The 17824-nt window shown below is 44.3% G+C and overlaps 1 protein-coding gene and 1 long non-coding RNA gene across 5 annotated transcripts; both read right to left on the bottom strand.

Annotated features, from left to right (window-relative positions):
* Nucleotides 1-8074: 8074 nt before the first annotated feature.
* LOC130380207 (B-cell receptor CD22-like) lies at nt 8075-12063 on the bottom strand. Of its 3 annotated transcripts, XM_056587404.1 has the most exons (9): nt 12036-12061; nt 11737-11839; nt 10853-11224; nt 10476-10691; nt 10086-10346; nt 9817-9910; nt 9670-9727; nt 8933-9168; nt 8075-8852 (listed from the first exon to the last, which is right to left on the bottom strand). In XM_056587404.1, exons 2-9 carry the CDS (start codon nt 11774-11776, stop codon nt 8813-8815), a joined length of 1317 nt encoding a protein of 438 aa, XP_056443379.1. In that variant the 5' UTR covers nt 11777-11839; nt 12036-12061; the 3' UTR covers nt 8075-8812. The 3 variants fall into 3 exon arrangements, with proteins under 3 accessions (XP_056443379.1, XP_056443380.1, XP_056443381.1); XM_056587405.1 differs by having other exon boundaries at nt 11737-12063; XM_056587406.1 differs by lacking the exons at nt 10853-11224; nt 11737-11839; nt 12036-12061 and having other exon boundaries at nt 10476-10702.
* A 410-nt stretch (nt 12064-12473) lies between these two features.
* On the bottom strand, nt 12474-16889 carry LOC130380208 (uncharacterized). 2 transcript variants are annotated; one of them, XR_008895212.1, is made up of 4 exons: nt 16700-16889; nt 15431-15811; nt 14540-14636; nt 12474-14376 (listed from the first exon to the last, which is right to left on the bottom strand). It is a non-coding gene; the product is annotated as an uncharacterized LOC130380208 (long non-coding RNA). The 2 variants fall into 2 exon arrangements; XR_008895211.1 differs by having other exon boundaries at nt 15431-16889.
* Nucleotides 16890-17824: the final 935 nt, after the last annotated feature.

Raw genomic sequence — 17824 nt, 5'->3', positions numbered from 1 at the left:
TAGGGCTGATTGGGACTATAGTTATTTCATTTATATGTAAAAGAAATGCATGCATGAAGCTGAATTTAATTTCTGTTTGTTGCAAAATCCAGTGTCCATCCTACCCCACATAGTCTGGCATTTTACCTGCTGATGGGGCAATGTGTCACACTGCCTATTTAACTCTTTAAACTCTGTACTCTGAAATAATGAAATCAATACAAAATAAATGTTATTTCATGCAATTATTAACAGCATAATGTATTGATCCCAAGATAATGAAACAAGTGGGAAAAGTGTTACAAGATGCCAATGTCTACCCTATATATAATAGTTTTACTCTTTTAAACGTTGGCATGTGGGTTCATTTCTATTTTTCATTTTTTTTTTGTGTGATGTTATCCATTCATTTATGTAATTGTCTATTTCTGAAATGTGCATGTCAAGGGGTAGAATGTCGAGCGGTCTTAGGATCAGCACAAATAGGCAGTGGTGAAGCAAAAATTACTTTTATTTCCATTTTCTTCTCACATAACAGAGCATATACCGAGAGCACATGGCCTAGCTTCCGCCTTCTAGCTCCCCCCCTCGGGACTGACACGCCTCCCTTATATCAATGACCCGAGATTGGTACATACCAATCCCTCAAATATCGGCGGGGGTGTTTACATATCAATCAACTAAATATGCATCAAAACTGGTCAAAGCAAACGCATCTTCAATGAATTAAACTACATCACCTTAGTTATTATTCATGCGTGCATACCCGCCACTACTTACAAAATATATGTTCAAACAAAGATCATTGATTTTGCGGAGACGCAACGGCGTCACTCGCGCACGCCCCGCACCATATAGCTGTCCCCAGTCAGGCGCGCGCTTCCTAGAAGCCGCATGGATCGCACAGCTGACAACGGCGGTGAGCAGTTCTCCTTTTTTACCACTCAATAAGCGAACCCGCCCACAATCGCATAATTCAACAAACCCCAAACAATATGCAGACAATATGCAGAAACTTGATTACTGGTGATTACTCTTGCATGTCAGATAAATGCCCAGGTGCGGCCTCAATACGGACGTGTGAGGACGCGCCAATAGCCGCGTCATCACACACCCCCCTACTTAAGCTTGACCCTCCTCGTAGAGGCGGGACAAGAAGTCGGCAGTCACATTGTCTTTTCCAGCTTTGTACTGGACAGTGAACTTATACGGCTGCAATGACAGATTCCACCGCGTAATCCGGGCGTTACTGTCCCTCATGCGATGCATCCATTGCAGTGGCCGATGGTCAGTCTCTAGCACAAACTCTTTCCCCATCAAGTAGTACTTCAGAGTGTCCAGTGCCCACTTGATGGCCAGACACTCCTTCTCTACCGTGGAATACCTGGTCTCTCTGGGGAAGAGTTTGCGACTGATGTATAGGATCGGCCTCCACTGGTCTCCCTCCCCCTGCAACAAGACGGCCCCCAGCCCCAGTCCTGAGGCATCCGTCTGGACAATGAAGGGTAGGTCAAAGTTGGGGCTCTGCAAAACTGGACTGTGACACAGGCTGCCTTTCAGGTCCTGGAAAGCCTGTTCACACTCCTCTGTCCAAACCAGCTTGTTGGCGCTTGATTTGCGAGTGAGGTTGGTCAGCACTGCAGCCCTAGTATAAAAGTTGGGTATGAACCGCCGGTACCACCCCACCAAGCCCAGGAAGGAACGCACTCCCTTCTTGGTTGTGGGTGGCGGGCAGCCTTGGACGGCCTCCACCTTGTTCACCTGAGGTTTAATGTTACCGCCTCCAAGAACATACCCTAGGTAGCAAACCTCAGGTCTGGCCAGCTGGCACTTGCTGGCATTGACCACCAGCCCGGCAGCCTTGATCCTCTGGAACACATCAGCCAGGTGGGTCAAATGGTCATCCCATGATGAGTTGTGGATGATCACATCATCGATGTAGGCAGCGGTGTAGCTTTCAGCCCCCCTCAGCACCTGGTCCATCATGCGCTGAAAGGTCGCCGCCGCTCCATGTAACCCGAACGGCATGGTGGTGAAGTGAAATAGCCCGGTTGGAGTCCTGAAGGCGGTCAGCTCCTGGGCCTCAGGCGTTAGCGGCACCTGCCAGTATCCTTTGCACAGGTCCAGTGTGCTAAGATACTGTGCTTTGCCGAGCCGTTCCACCAACTCATCCACCCTCGGCATAGGGTAAGGGTCGAAGGCAGAGATGGTGATGAGCTTTCTGAAATCCACACAGAAGCGCAGCCCCCCGTCCTTCTTTGGGACGAGCACCACGGGGCTGCACCATTCGCTTCGTGATGGCACAATAACGCCCATCTCCAACATTGACTGGACCTCCTGCTTCAATGCAGGAATCAGCCTTGCAGGGGCCCTCAGTGAAGTCTGGCGGATTGGCCCTGGAGACGTCAGCTTAATGTTGTGGTGTATCAATGTCGTCCGTCCGGGCTCCTCCCGGAACAGACCCCCAGGGACAACCTGCAGGAGCTCCCTCTGCCGCCGGTTGGAAAGGTGCTCCACAGAGGGACGTGAGGCCTCGCCTCCGGCGGTGGGGAAGTACTGCTCCTTCAGTTCGTCCGCCTCGTCCACTCTGCGGGCCCACATCAGGTCGCTGGTGGCTCCCGGTCTGGATATCCACTCCTTGAGCTGTTTAATGTGGAACACCAGCTTTGGCTCCGTCGATCCAGCATGGCGATCTCATAGGTCACCAGGCCCATCTTGCGCAGCACTTCAAAGGGACCCTGTTACATAGCGAGCAGGCTGCTTTCTGAAGAAGGGAGCAGTAGGAGCACCTTTTGGCCTGGGTTGAAGGTATGACTGCGGGCGGTCCTGTCGTACCAGGTCTTTTGGCTCGCCTGGTCCTGCGCCAGGTTGTCGTGGGCCAGACTGCTCAGCTCCTCCAACTTGTCTCTCATTTTGAGTACGTAGTCTAGATGTTGGTCGGTGGCTGAGGACTCTCTCCCATCCAGGCCTCTCTCAGGATATCCAGGGGACCCCTCACCTGACGCCCGTAGAGCAGCACGAAGGGAGAGTAGCCGGTGGACGCTTGCGGTACTTCTCTGTAAGCGAAGAGAAGATAGGGCAGCCACTGGTCCCAATTATCTCCCGTGTCGCTCACATACTTCCGCAACATTGCCTTGAGTGTTTGGTTGAAGCGCTCAACCATTCCGTCAGTCTGAGGGGGGTAGGGCGTAGTTCTAATGCCCCTGATCCCTAACAGTGAGTACACTTGCTTCATGAACCCAGAGTTGAAGTTGGTGCCCTGATCTGTTTTGATCTCTCTAGGGATCCCCACCCGTGAAAATAGCTGCATTAGACTATTCGCTACCTGTCTAGACTTGGTGTTTCTCAAGGGGAAAGCCTCAGGATAGCGAGTAGCATAGTCGCATATTACCAAGATGTACCTGTGGCCAGCCCTACTCCTGTCAAGGGGGCCTACAACATCCATAGCAATCCTAGTGAAGGGGACATCGATGATGGGGAGGTTAACTAGGGGTGCCTTCATGCCTCTTTTTGAACGGGAAGTGAGCTGGCAGGTTGGGCAGGATTTACAAAAAGCTACAACCTCCTGGTATACACCAGGCCAATAAAACCGGATAGCAATCCTGTCCAGGGCTTTCTGTTGCCCTAAGTGGCCTGACCAGGGAATACTGTGAGCTAGGTTCAGTACCTTAGCACGCAGTAGCTTAGGAACTACCAGTTGCTCTCCCTCAGCACTTATACGTATCAGCCTTCCCTCTCTCAACACAAAGCAATCTTTTCCACACACTGCCGCCCTAGAAACATCCTCTTCGTTCCTCACTCTCTTGAAGTGGGCACTCAATGTGGCGTCATCTCTCTGCACCTGCCCAAAGTCCGTAACCTCCACCACACTCACATCTAGTGGTGGTAGGGGTAGCTGCTCCTGTACTAGAGTTCCTAAAACTTTTTCCCTCCTCTTAACTGACTTGGGTTTCATATCCTTCCCCCCTGAGCAACATACAGGAAAGGGTAACTCCTGCCACGAAGCTGCATCCGTGGCGTTAGACTTAGCTTGAGCTCTAGTTACCACACAACTGCTCGCTTGGGGTAAGTGACGCTGCAATAACTCTGCCAACACAGGCACGTCCTGTCCTAGCACCACAGGGTAAGGACAGTTATCCATCATGCCGACATTCAGTAAGTAAGACTGACCTTCATTCTCCACCTGTACGTCAGCCGTATGGTGCTCACTCTCGTCACCGTGTATACAAAGTACCTTGACGCTCCCCAGTCCCACTAACCCCTCTGTACCCAGACATGCTCTTTGGACAAATGTCTGGCTACTGCCTGAATCTATTAGGGCTTTCCACACCTCCCCCCCGATTCTGACGGGCACTAAAGCATCCCTAGAGCTAGGGGTTGCCTTAGTAGAACCATTGCATGGGGTGTAACATAATCTGGCATCTCTAGTGGGCGCTAAAGGGCACTCTGGTTTGATATGGCCAGGCTGTCCGCGGTTATGGCAGATTATTTTATACCTAGGCTTACTGGGCAGATTGGGCTGCTGGGGATTACTATTGGGGCTACTAAGTCCCCTGAACTCACGACCACCACCCCCAGACAGTTCATTGTCTCTTGGTTCCCGCCTTGGTAACCTTTCCTGTGTCGGCGGGCAGCGATGAAAGCCTCCGCCAGTTCAGCGGCTTGCTTGGAGGACTGTGGGTTATGTTCTTTAACCCACACTCTCAGTTCCGGGCTCAGTATACGGAGAAACTGCTCCAGAATGATTATATCTCCAATCTGCTCTTTAGTCTTCTCCGCGGGGCAAATCCACTTTTGAAGTTCCCTCGCCGTCTCATCCTCCAGGAAGCCCATGGAGCGGAATCTGTGACGATAGGCCTCTGGGTCAATTTCATACTTTGTCAAGATGGCTTGTTTCACCTTGGCATAGTCTCTGGTGTCCAGTATGTCCATTGCCACATAAGCAGCACGGGCCTTCCCTGACAACAGGGGTACAAGATAAGGTGCCCAACTTTCCACTGGCCACTGGTTTGCGAGATCAATCCTCTCAAACGTGGTTAAATAATGTCAATGTCCTCATCTTCCGCGTATGGGGTCATCTTGGGTGGACTCCATCTGAACGGCGCCGGAGGGAGATAGGGCCTTGGAGTATCCGAGAGAGGGCTGGATGAACGTGACCTTACGTCCGGCCGGGGTATGCTGCTGGCGGAACGTGACGTCCTCGGCGATGAGCCCGGATTAGGATTTTGCAACGGAGCAAAGTCGGGCGCACGGTGTGCCTCTTCCTCATCTTCTCGGGACTGACGATCCAGGCTTCCGGTGCCCACCAGTGTTTGCAGTTGTTGGAACTGGTGCTCTAGTGATCGCCATCTTTGATTCTGTAGCTCCGCCTCCCGCTCCTGTCGCTCCTCCCTGGTTTGCTGGACCTGGAAGAAGGATCTTATTGCAGACTCGATCCGGCATATTCGGTCCTCTGGGGGGGCTGAATGTGGCCTGGGCTGGGTTTCCCCAACCGGAGCTGAAGAGGGCGCCGACGGGGCGACTGACGTTGCAGCGGTCCGGAGATTGGTACATACCAATCCCTCAAATATAGGCGGGGGTGTTTACATATCAATCAACTAAATATGCATCAAAACTGGTCAAAACAAACGTATCTTCAATGAATTAAACTACATTTGTGCGTGCATACCCGCCACTACTTACAAAGTATATGTTCAAACAAAGATCATTGATTTTGCGGAGACGCAACGGCGTCACTCGCGCACGCCCCGCACCATATAGCTGTCCCCAGTCGGGCACGCGCTTCCTAGAAGCCGCATGGATCGCACAGCTGACAACGGCGGTGAGCAGTTCTCCTTTTTACCACTCAATAAGCGAACCCGCCCACAATCGCATAATTCAACAAACCCCAAACAATATGCAGACAATATGCAGAAACTTGATTACTGGTGATTACTCTTGCATGTCAGATAAATGCCCAGGTGCGGCCTCAATACGGACGCGTGAGGACGCGCCAATAGCCGCGTCATCACAGTGCAACTCTTTAAGTAGATTTAACAAACAAAGATCATCGTGATAATATTTATATTTTGGAATTGTGGCGCAACAATATATTTCCTGAAGCACATTAAAAAGCCTTTCTATAGCCTAACTTCAATGACTCAGCTTCCAATTAATTCTTTACATTTTCAGCAAATCAATTAATTTGAACATAAAATAGGTATTTTCAGAAATCATATTAACACAAATTGTGTTTCAGTTCTGAAACTATTGTGCCATTTATGTGCCCTGTTAATACGAGACGCCTCGTCAGTGATTACGGACGGTCAAGCTTCCGCGTGTTCCCGAAAGCAATCGTTCATGTCGACAGGATTACCGCCGCCATCTGTTCGGACGTGGAACATATAGGTTCTGTGTTTGTAGCCTATCACCTACTGTTCTTTTGCTTTTATTCATGAGAAGCACATTGTATTGCCACTGTATGGAAACCTACACTTGCCCTTATCTAGAGCTGGATTACCAGTAGCCTACACAGCGTTTAATACTGAGCAAAGTCGATGCCAACAGACGGTTACAAAGTAAAGTGTAAAAGTGTAGACGTGGCAAAGAAATATGTGATATAATGGTTGATTATTTTATATTGAGTAAAACTTTCGCACCGGTCAAAACCTTTGCCTTGTGGTCCGTCATGTTCATGCACCTCACTAGAAATCATAAGGCTACTTCACCAACTGGGCAACTCTGTTAGCAAAATCTGGCCCCGGTTGCTTAAAGGAGAGCGTCAGGAGGTGTCTTCACGAAATAAAATGTCCCAATAATTCCCAGCGATCTGAACAAGCCACAAGACTTACGAAGTACTGATCCAGCCTAACTGTAGAGAGATGGATGGCCGGGGAGATGGACTGATACATTGCAGCCAGCCACTTCCCGATACCGTCATTTTGTACCGGCATTCTTACTCCCCCTTGTTGACCTAGCGATCAGGAGTCGCCCAATGCATATTAATCATGCATTTGATACATTTTGTAATTGTATGTTTTGTGGAAAACTGGCGTCTCTGCTGCTTAAACCAAAAAGGTATGTTTATTCAATCCATTATGGTGTGGATTCCACCAAGCCGACAAAAACAGCATGGAGGAATCCATAGTCCCGTCCATCCGGTTGGAATCACGTCACGATCACTAGAACCGGGAGACTCCTGAATGAGTGTTGGCTTCTCCACCTGCTCCTCAGGTGCTCAGCATCCTACTGATAGGAGCTGGCAAATGCGCTCACTGGCACCATCTGTTGGAAATCGGTGGTAAACCTTCTCTACCTCCTGCCCCCTGGGCCTCTATTGGATTTGTGCAAGAGCCGGGTTGCAACAATATATTTAGCAATATGTATTTTAATGTATTCAAATCTCCAATTTTTTCATGCAATACTAAATTGAGATTATTTTGGTTCAATTGAAAGCCCTAGATCCTATCAACGAGTAGATGTGACCTTATAGCAACGTATACACATGAGTCATGACCCTTGTAACAAATTGATAATACCCCAGGAACAAGGCAAGGCAACTTTATTTAAATAGCAATTTTCGTACATGAGGCAGACGACTGCTTCATACAATGTTTCTATGTGCAACAACATGTAGACTAATGACTACCTAACACTACCTGGAAGGAAGGTTCCCCCAGTAATCACCCTATCCATAGTGATAATCCCAGTGGTAATAATTAGTAACAATCCAAGCAAAAGTCCACAGCAATTGTTACGTAAATTAAGCACATAAGATGTAATTACAACACAAAGCCACAAGGGAGCAGGATCAAACATAGCCTACAAGCTGTAATATCTACCCCAGCCACAGAAGGCAACATCTTTAAGGCAGACGCGTAAGCCGGAGCTTAGACGTCATATAGGCCACGCCCACTTCACATAGGTCACGCCTACTTGATACAAGCGCAGCGCCAGGAGCCAGATGAGGTCAGAAACATACGCCAGACCCTTTGAGAGCCCCGGGGAATGCCCCAGGGCAAGCGCAGGGGCTAGAAGAGGCTCTGCTGTTTGTCGCTCCTTTTGCTTCATGGTAACCATACCGAAATACTTTAACAAATACAGTGAGGGTTAGGGTTTAGGCTACTTTCTTAAAGAACACGACAGAATAATCCAGTGATAATCCACAATAATATTAAGCTTTTATTTATTATTTATTATCGTAATGTCGATTACAGGATCACACCACTCAAAACAATGATTACTAAAATGCAAATATCAACTTTTACTGATATAGAAGTAGTCAGCGTACAGACTTGTAATGTAAACTATACAGCACACATCCAATCAAAGGCACAGTGGTTCCGTTTGGGTCTCAAATGTTTCTGATTCACTGGCTGAACACAGTTCTTTGTGACTTAATTGTCGAAATTTATTAAAATGGGGAAAATATATTTTCTGTAGAAGAATGATTTAGTGCAGACAGGAGATGGCTATGATGGTTAGATCACAATGACCGGTATTGTTATTTAAGACCCTTACAGGTGCAGTACAATCAAGGAACAAGCAGATAGAAGCGATGAAGCGGAGCAACGTCAACAAGAGCAACAGTCACGCGTTAAAATGTGACCTCGCTCGTGGCCTTCACAAGTGGAACAATTAAGTAAATAAGTAAAAATAACAAAAAAAAATCCTCAGATCTTGTATAACCATTGGTGGCAAGTATTCAGCAAAGGAAATTAAGCACCATAGGACATACAGCAAACAATCAGCCAGCGTATTTTCCTGTTTAAACTGAACGATGAGACACTATCCCACTATTGAAATCCTGCTGCCGCTACTGGTTCACGTTCACCCCCTGGGTTTTTTTCTTGTCCTAATCTGAGGTTTTTCCAGTCTCTCTCTGGTCACAGGCCCTGTAAAGGGGACAGGGGACATATTAACTTCAGCCACCTTGTCGTCTATTTTCTCTTTAGAAATACCAAGAGAAGCTTACTCAGTCACAGCGTTGTGTCTTTTGAAGTTGACCACAGAGTAAAGGACCTCATCCGTCTGATCTGATTGGACACAGGAGCCAGCCAAACAGCGAGGCACTTCCTGGTTCTCTGAGTGAGAGATGTGGACGCTGGCATAGTGAAGGTCATCCTGATCTTCTATTAGTTCTCTCTGTACTGCAGGAGCTGAGCTAATGGTCAGAGCTGAGAGGTTGTCATACACCGGAACAGGAAATGGCTGAAGGGGAGTGAGAACAGAAGGGTGCATTAAGAAGACACTTTAAACTTCTGAAGACATGTGTTTCCGGTTCATTAAGAGACCCGGGGGTGACTAGTGGTACCCACCATGTAGGCTGATGTAGGCTGCACTTCAAATCCTTCCGACATCCTTTGTCTTTTCTGAGTCAAGTTTGTGCTCTAGATCCCTCACCCAATTAGCAAACATTGCTTTGTCAAGTCCTGACTCCTAACTTAAGAGACTCAACTTAGGTTTCTATTCTCAGTTGACCCCACCATACAATAGTTGACAGGTGTCATTGCAACACTGCCCCACAGAAAGTATACACCCAAGACCGATTACTCTAGTGACTGTGGATGTAAAGTATCTCCTAGTTACAGAAAAGGATACTTGCTAAGGAAACTAGATGACACCTGTGCGGTCTTGTGTTGTGGTCAGGTAATTTCCACTGTGTGTCTTAGTGAAGGATGGGTAAGTAATAAAAGGCTTCCTGTGTCTCACCTCCTCGACGGTTTCTGTACTCCCTCCCTGTCCACTGGTTCTGGAGGCCCTCTTTGTTCTGGTGAAGAGAACAGAAATATAAAGAAGCAACAGGAGAAGGGAAGGAATGTCATAAAGAAAGAGAGAAAGAGATAGAGCGTATCTCACCTCATCCAGAGGAAGACTAGGAGGAGTATGGTGGCCAGTAAGACACCAATGGTTCCTACTGCTACTGCTGTTGTCTGTGATGATGATGTCAACTCTGGAACATAGTCATATGAATTTAGACACTGATAAGAAACTGTTAAATTAGTAGGCCAATAATGAACTGTGTGCCCATTACTGGCAAAGTAGTGAGACTTGGCTTATTCATACCCTGTGAGTGTCTGTGTGTGTGTCTCTGTGTATGTTTGTGTTTGTTCTAAGTAGGCAATTACCTATCACATCAATGAACAAAAAGGTGGAATTATGACGTCCAATTGCATTACAGGGTTGGCAGTAATAGTTTCCTCCAAGCTCAGATGTGATATTAGTGATGGTGTAGTTCTGTCCTGATTGTCCCACTGAGTCTTCATGTTCCTTGAACCAGGTGTAGTCAGCTGCTGGGTTGGCATCACTGGTGCAGCTCAGAGTCACTGAGCTGCCCTCCTCTATTTCCCCGGAGGGACTCATGGTCACTGAGGGGGTCTTTGGAGCGTCTGTTAAATTAATTAATAGATAAAATGCCAACAGTTTGAGTCTATTCTTAGTACATCTACATGTATTTCTGTGCCCTAAAAACTCCATTACATCTGGTATCATGTCAGGGTACTGTGGAGTTGACTTACACACTAAAGGAGAGTGGAGATGTTTGTTTCCTTTAACAGCACATGCATAGTTGTCTTCAGAACTAATGTTGCCTTTGTAGTAGATCCCCTGTTCTACATACTGTCCATTCCTGAACCAGATGTAGGTAAAACCACCAGCTAGACTACACATACTGCGACATGTCATGTTTGCCCTGGTAGGATGAGTAGAGGAAGGAAAGGACACCTTCACCTGGTCTGAGAATGAAATACACAGTTAATAACAGTAATTAAGATTACACTCAAGACAATCCTGCAAGAACACAAAAAGCGACAAAATACACACAAACAGGCACACAGACAGACACACAGAAACACACACACACACACTCACACAAAAATTAGTTATTAAAGTTTACCTGTCACAGATAACATCACTCCAGGGACGCCACTCCACTTCCCACCTTTTATGTTTGTTATGAACCTGAACTTGTACTCAGCAGAGTCACTCTGTCTCAAGTCTTTGATTCTCAAGGTACATGTTCCATAACAGCTGTACGACTTACATCTTATCGTTCCGCAGCTGTTTTCAAAACGACATGCGTGGTCAGTATCATTTATCAGATTAACTGGCTTATCGGTCGCTCCTTTAGTAAACCACAGTGTTGTGACGTTGTAATGGTCGTTATAAGGGAATTTATAGGTGCAGTGGATGTCAACCGTTGATTCTCTTAATGCGCAGACATCAGTAGATGCGTAATTAACTGCATAGTCATAATTACTCTGGAGCGCTGTAAAAAAGAAAAGAAAAAACATCTAATTGAGAATGAACAAGACACAGAGGCTCCGCTGATGAAAAAACATTTGTTAGATTGGAAACCATGTTGGCTTCTGACCTTTGAATGGATTCTGTATGCAAAAATAAACCAACAGAATTATCCATCAATGTTGCAAATTATTCAGGATAACCGGGCAACCAGGAAAATATATATTCTGTCAAATAATTCACTTTGTAGTTTTTTGATCTCCAAAGACGACATAACTATTACTACAAGGGGCTGTATACAACTTGCATTGATTTGGTATCCACCCCAAAGACTAATGACCTAAACTCTAATATATAAAGTGGACCTTTCCCTATTCTATGAGTCATCTTAACCAAACACAGCATTCAAGATGTTGCTTCTTTAATGTCAAATCTGTTACCAACATGCTTTGGCCCTCTCCTTATTCCAGTTGCTTGGTTCTCATGGCACTCAGTGAAACAGTTAAACTAAATGTAAACAATACACAGTAAATGTACCTGGTAATGACAGAAGGATAGCTAGAAATGGCAAATTCATAGTTCTCTGGTCCTCTACTCTCTCACTTTGTAGTTCTGGTGAGATATTTAAACTCACCTGCAGCTAAAAAAAAAAGATCAAATTTCAAAAGTACATAAAAGGAAAAATACATCAGTATGAAAAAACCACAACATTGGTATTTAATGGTATTTAAACCGAGAAAACCAAAATACTTATCTTGATAGGATTTGTAGTCATCAATATATGAACTACATTGTTAACAGTGAAATTAAAGTACAAACAAAGTTATTGGTCTTACTGTAGAAGAGAAGCTAGTCTGATGTGTTTGCCAGTTCAACATGTACTAAGCTGAACAAAAAAAAGGAAACTTTCAAACCTTCCTCTTCTTTTCATAATCAGCAGCAGTATTAACAAGAAGGGTTTTGAACTTCCAGGCCTGGAGCATTGAATCACCTTAAGAACACAATGGCACAAAGTTCCTTCTTGTTTTATCTTCTGCTATTTTCATCTTTATCTACTTCTCTTCTTTTTACTTCTTTTTTTTTTTTACAGATATCTGTACTTTTTTTAAGTTAATTTACAAAACAGGATGAAATCGTATTTTAAGCTAAAAACATACAGCTTTTGAACAGTTTTCTACACAGCTTACTAGTTGGTTAAACTGGCTAATGTGAGCTTGACGTCATCTCTAGCAAAATCATCCACGTAGTGATGGTGAGGGGTACTGTGTTGTTGATATGGTTAATATGGAAGTGGCCTGAGTAGAACAATATGTGTTCCTTTCCTTAGAGAACTACCTCACCCTGGTACTTATCTCTAAGCATGTGTATTATTTTTAACTGATCACTTCAACCTTAACTCTCTGAATATCTGTAGTGGGTAAAATGCACCTTTACAATTAACAGCAAATCAATTGTAATACAAATTAATAGTCTGTCTGTCGACACTGAAAAATCATTTATTGGTATTGCTCTTAATAACAGTAACAGTCTGAAAGGCCCATGTTGTAGAATTCGAAATACTGGCTTAGAAATCTGGCAGCAACAATGTTAACATGTAAATGTCACAATCTTTATGTTAAGTTATGAGAAGTTAATAAGAGAGGAACATAAACAATCAAGAGTCTGTGGTGGGAGATATTTAGCACATAAAGAAATGAAGCACTATGCAGAAAACCATCACATAGCTGTCGTAGCTAGAAGAAAACCTCACTGCATACGGTTCTCCATGTCAGACCTAAAGCAATTCTCTTTTTTAGCATCAGAGCTGACAGTAGGCTAACTCTTGCAGGTTGACCACTAGGTATAGCTTTATTATTATTGCTAAAAGAAGGCTAACTCATTCAGGTGGACTTCCTTCTATGGTTGAATGAGGACCTTTCCAGCCAAAGCTTCAGGCTATGTAGCCTACCACTATGCAGTGTATAATTGGATATGGTGTACAATGCTGATATGCTTTCTTTATCTGTCTTGTAATTTTATCTTGAAAAAATAAATTAGCCTTAGTCACCCTGGGAGGCTGAAGTCCCCAAACTCTATAGAAATCCCAAGAGAGGCTTACTCAGCCACAGCGTTGTGACGTACGCCATCTCTACCTGGTTCTCCAGCTGCAGTGTGGCGGACAAAAAGGCCCTGCAAAGAGTGGTGAGATCAGCGGAAAAGGTCATTGGAGCCTCACTTCCCTCTGTCCAGGACATATTCCTAAGCCGCTGCAGGAATAGGGCCCAGAAAATAGTGAGAGACCCCTCTCACCCTCTGAACAGCTTCTTTCAGCTCCTACCCTCACAGAAGCGCTATCGCAGCTTAAGATGCTCCACCAGGCTGCAGAACAGCTTCCTGCCTCAAGCTGTCAGGATGCTCAATGCACCAGCGTCCTAGATCTTCTCACTGGACTTTATTTATTATTTATTTATTTATTCATCATTGGGATTTGTTTGAAATGTATGTGTACTTGATCTTGATCCCGGAGAAACGCCTTCTCGTTTTGTTTTTCAATCAACCAAATGACAATAAATTTGATTTGATTTGATTTGTTTTGTGTCTTTTACAGTTCACCACAGAGTACAGGACCTGCTGTCTCTGATCTGATTGGACAAGGCAGCTCCTGAAGCTCTATTGGTTCTCTCTGTGCTGAAGGGGCGGAGCTATGGGTCAGAATTATTTTCATACACAGAAACAGGAAGTGTCTGAGCAGGAGAGAGGAAACAAGAGTACATTTTGGTTTTTGGTTAATTTGTCAACCCTTTTGGTGACTGATATTAACATCTGTGTGTTTTCACGCAGCCTAGAGTTGCCAGGGAAACAAAACATGCTGGCCTCTGAAATCCGATTCTGTCTGCCGTCATCTGGTGACCATAGGGGAGGAACATAGAATGACCCATACCATTATCTGGTGACCACAGGGAAGGGTAGGAACAGGTCCTGTACCATGTTACTTTAGTCTTATACATCAGCTTACGTTTGGGTCAACACAGATCCCACACAGTGTCTGGCATGGTGAGACTTCTTCTAGTGGGAGGATTAGTAAAATGATGGTTGAGTCAAAAGTCTTAAGTTCTGTCCCTCTGCTCCTCCTCCACCTCGCCAACCTTCTCTGCTGCTTTCCCCTGGCCCGATGCTTCTCTGTCGGCCCTTTTTCTTCTGGTAAGAGAACAGAGAGAAAGAAGAAACAGAAGTGAATGGAAAACGAGAAAGGGGAAGAGGCAAACGGAGAGAGAGAGTGTCAGAGAGAAAGTGAGAGTTAGCATGACAGATAGAGAGCTAGAGAGAGGGAGAGAGAGAGGGGGGGGAAAGAATATCTTACCTAATGAAAAGAAAAACAAGGAGTACTGTGGCCAATGAAACCACAACGATTCTGACATTGACTGATGTTGTCAGTGATGATGAAGAAGGCGATGTCTCTGGAAAATACGAATATGAATTCAGACACTGACTGGGTTTAAATAGTTATATATATAATGCTAGGGCTAGGCTTGATCACTGGAGCTTATCAAGTATCATGAAGGAACAATGTGCAATTTGGAATGAGCAGGACTGCAGTTGTTTCAGCGTCATTAAAGTCAGCTGTTGATGATCTGACCTGTTACTACCTTCAGACTTTGCCCCCATGTTTGTTATGTAATGTGTCTTTTGAGGCCCTAGGGCGCGGTAATATGTAAATGTATGATGACATAGTTAAAGAAGAAATGCATAATGTATAAGTGTCCAGTTAGTTCCAAACTGCGACCTCACCGCTAGATGCTAGTATATTCTACACACTACTCATCAATAACAATAAATCAATAAATAAACAATAAATCCCCCACCAAATTGGTACATTCCCCTGGGAACACCCCTACAAATTGGTAAAGGTAGCACCACCGTTATTTACACTCTCACAAATGATGGAAGTAGTATTTGAGGTCGCACAGATTTCATTTCGGGTGCATATGCCCTCCTCTATGGATATATAATACATTCAGTAGCAAAGTGTGCGTGTATGTCTGTTTTAAAAGAATAATTACCCGTCATGTTAGTAAACAAAAAGATGGAATCATGATGTCCGATTGCACAATGAGCTTGGCAGTAATAGTTTCCTCACACACACACACACACACACACACACACACACACACACACACACACACACACACACACACACACACACACACACACACACACACACAAACAGATGCATTAGTAATTTCTAGTTTACCTGTGACAGATAGCATGACTCCAGGGTCACCAGTAAATTTCCCTCCTTCTATGTTTGTTATGAACATGAACTTATACTCAGCAGAGTCACTCTGTGTCAGGTCTTTGATTCGCAGAGTACAAGTTCCCTTACAACTGAACCAGTTACAGCTTATCTCTCCATCGCTGTATTCAACACGTCCTGCATAGTCAGCATCATGTTTCAGGTTAACTGGCAGCTCGATCTCTCCTTTAGTAAACCACAGTGTTGTGACTTTGGTAGGGCGGAAATATCGGCCGTAAGGGTATTTATAGATACAGCTGATATTAACTGTTGATCCTCTTAAGGCGCTGATATTACTAGATGTGTAAGTAACTGCCCAACCAATTTTACCCTGTAGCGCTGAAAAAGAAAGAAGAAACACATGTCATTGAGAATTGAACAATATACAGAGGCTCAACTGATGAAATGCATGATCACAAGATACACAAAGAAATGGAGGCTGTTAGGTGGAGCTTGAAACTACAGATACATGCGGACCACTGAGCTGTGAGAGGAACGTTCAAGAACATAATGAGACCAACATTATACAGCTAGTGATGGAGCTAGTGATACAGCCAGCGACAGAGCAAGCGAGACAGCTGGTAATAGAGCTAGTGACACAGCTAGTGATAGAGCTACTGTTAAAGCTAGCTAAACAGCTGGTGATACCTAACCGAGCAGGGAGATCTGTCATTTACAGATGTAAAGTGAGATCCATGTCTTAGTGAAATTCAACATAAAAAATCTGGCACAAGCGTGGGTGGGCTATTGATGGAGCAAGGGAAGGTCATTTCCTAATTAAGAAAAACAGTGTCTCCGCCCACTATTATAAATGTTCATGTTGTACAATTTTTTTTTTGTTATGATATGAAATGATTCAAGATAGATATTCACATTGTTTTACAAATGACAAAATAGTATATGTACAGTATATTGCCGTATTTTAGATTTCTATCCTACTTCCTAAATCTTCGATTTGTCGATAAAGTTAGTAAATGCTTCACATAAATCAATTTAAATCCATAAATATTTTTTTAAACCAAAAAAGCGTAAAAACATTTGAAATTATTCAACACACCAAACCTATTCTAGTAATATCTGCCATTCTTCAACATTCTTTGTTTGTACTTGAAGGTTATTCAAAGTTATATCAATTATTAATCGACTGAGTAGGTTACATAAAGCTTTAAATAATATAAGTGCAAAAGCTTTGGGAAAATTCAACGTGTGTAATGCAAAGGTACCAACCTGGTAATGACAGGAGGAAAGCTAGAAATCCTCTTGCTGCTGATCTTGAATACATAGTTAGTCCTATCTCTCTCACTTGCCTGTTGTGGGGAGATATTTCAAGACACCTGCAGCTAAAATAAACTTAAAAGGTTCATTAAAAGAGGAAATATCAGTTTGTAATCCACAACAATGTTAATGGTGGCTTTAGTTGAGGAAATACATAGAAAAATACTTCCTTCCTCTTTTGCCATGACGTACTTGGAAGTACTGGGCTTGGTCAACAGATGTTTGGGACAACAATGACCATCACAAGGTTCCTTCTTGTTTTCTATTTTTACTTTATTTACTATGAGTCCCATCTCCTTACTGTGCTTTGTGCACACACGTACACAACCAACCTGCAGGTCACCCAGTAACAGACGGTTCTGTAATGACATGACACAATGGTTCTTAACTTATCACTTTAGATGTGCGGTCCCTCAAAACAAAAGCCTTCTTTTTTAATTATTCCATCTTTTGTAATATGAATTCATTTGTATTGCTCTTAATCACAGTTAGTCTCAAAGGGCTTCACAGGCCCATATTATAGGTCACTTAATGTCTTTCTGTTGAATAATCAAAGCTAAACATCTACTTCCTGTAAAAGTGTATGTTTCTAGCAGACGCAACCAGAGATGGAGATAACAAAGTAAACTCAATCAATCAATCAATCAATCGATCATTTTAGAATTGGAATTCAAACTTCACAGCACATATCCTTTTCAAGGCACATTAACCCAAAAATCCCTCTTTAGTTGAAGCGGTTATGTTTGTGACACTGTCCATTCTAACACCAAGTGGGACCCAGATCAAGTCACCAGATCATAACAGACTTGGAACAGTTCGTATTGCCTTGTGACCTGTCTGTACAATCGTCCTTTCTGAAGAATTATCCTGTCCTACCAACCTAATCCGTGTTTCCTTGTTCCGCAGTTCCATGCTCCTCAGCTCCTCCGTCAGGACTCACCTGGACCCTGTTTCCCAACATTCTCCAGCCCCCACGGATTCTCAATGAACTCCTCTGTTCAAACTTACTTGGTCTATCCTGTGTTGTGCTTTTGGGTCCACTACCTTCCCCCGTTATCACCGGGTTTTCGACCATCC

Source organism: Gadus chalcogrammus, chromosome 3 (genome assembly GCF_026213295.1).
Source record: "Gadus chalcogrammus isolate NIFS_2021 chromosome 3, NIFS_Gcha_1.0, whole genome shotgun sequence".
In the NCBI taxonomy this organism is placed as follows: Eukaryota; Metazoa; Chordata; class Actinopteri; order Gadiformes; family Gadidae; genus Gadus; species Gadus chalcogrammus.
This window is presented reverse-complemented; position numbering and strand designations above follow the sequence as displayed.

Coding starts and splice junctions, on each gene's coding strand:
- LOC130380207 (XM_056587405.1), bottom strand. CDS start 11,776: ATGAATTTGCCATTTCTAGCTATCCTTCTGTCATTACCAG. Junction 11,225..11,736: donor TATCCTTCTGTCATTACCAG/GTACATTTACTG, acceptor TCTTTTTTACAG/CGCTCCAGAGTAATTATGAC. Junction 10,347..10,475: donor TCTCCACTCTCCTTTAGTGT/GTAAGTCAACTC, acceptor TTAATTTAACAG/ACGCTCCAAAGACCCCCTCA.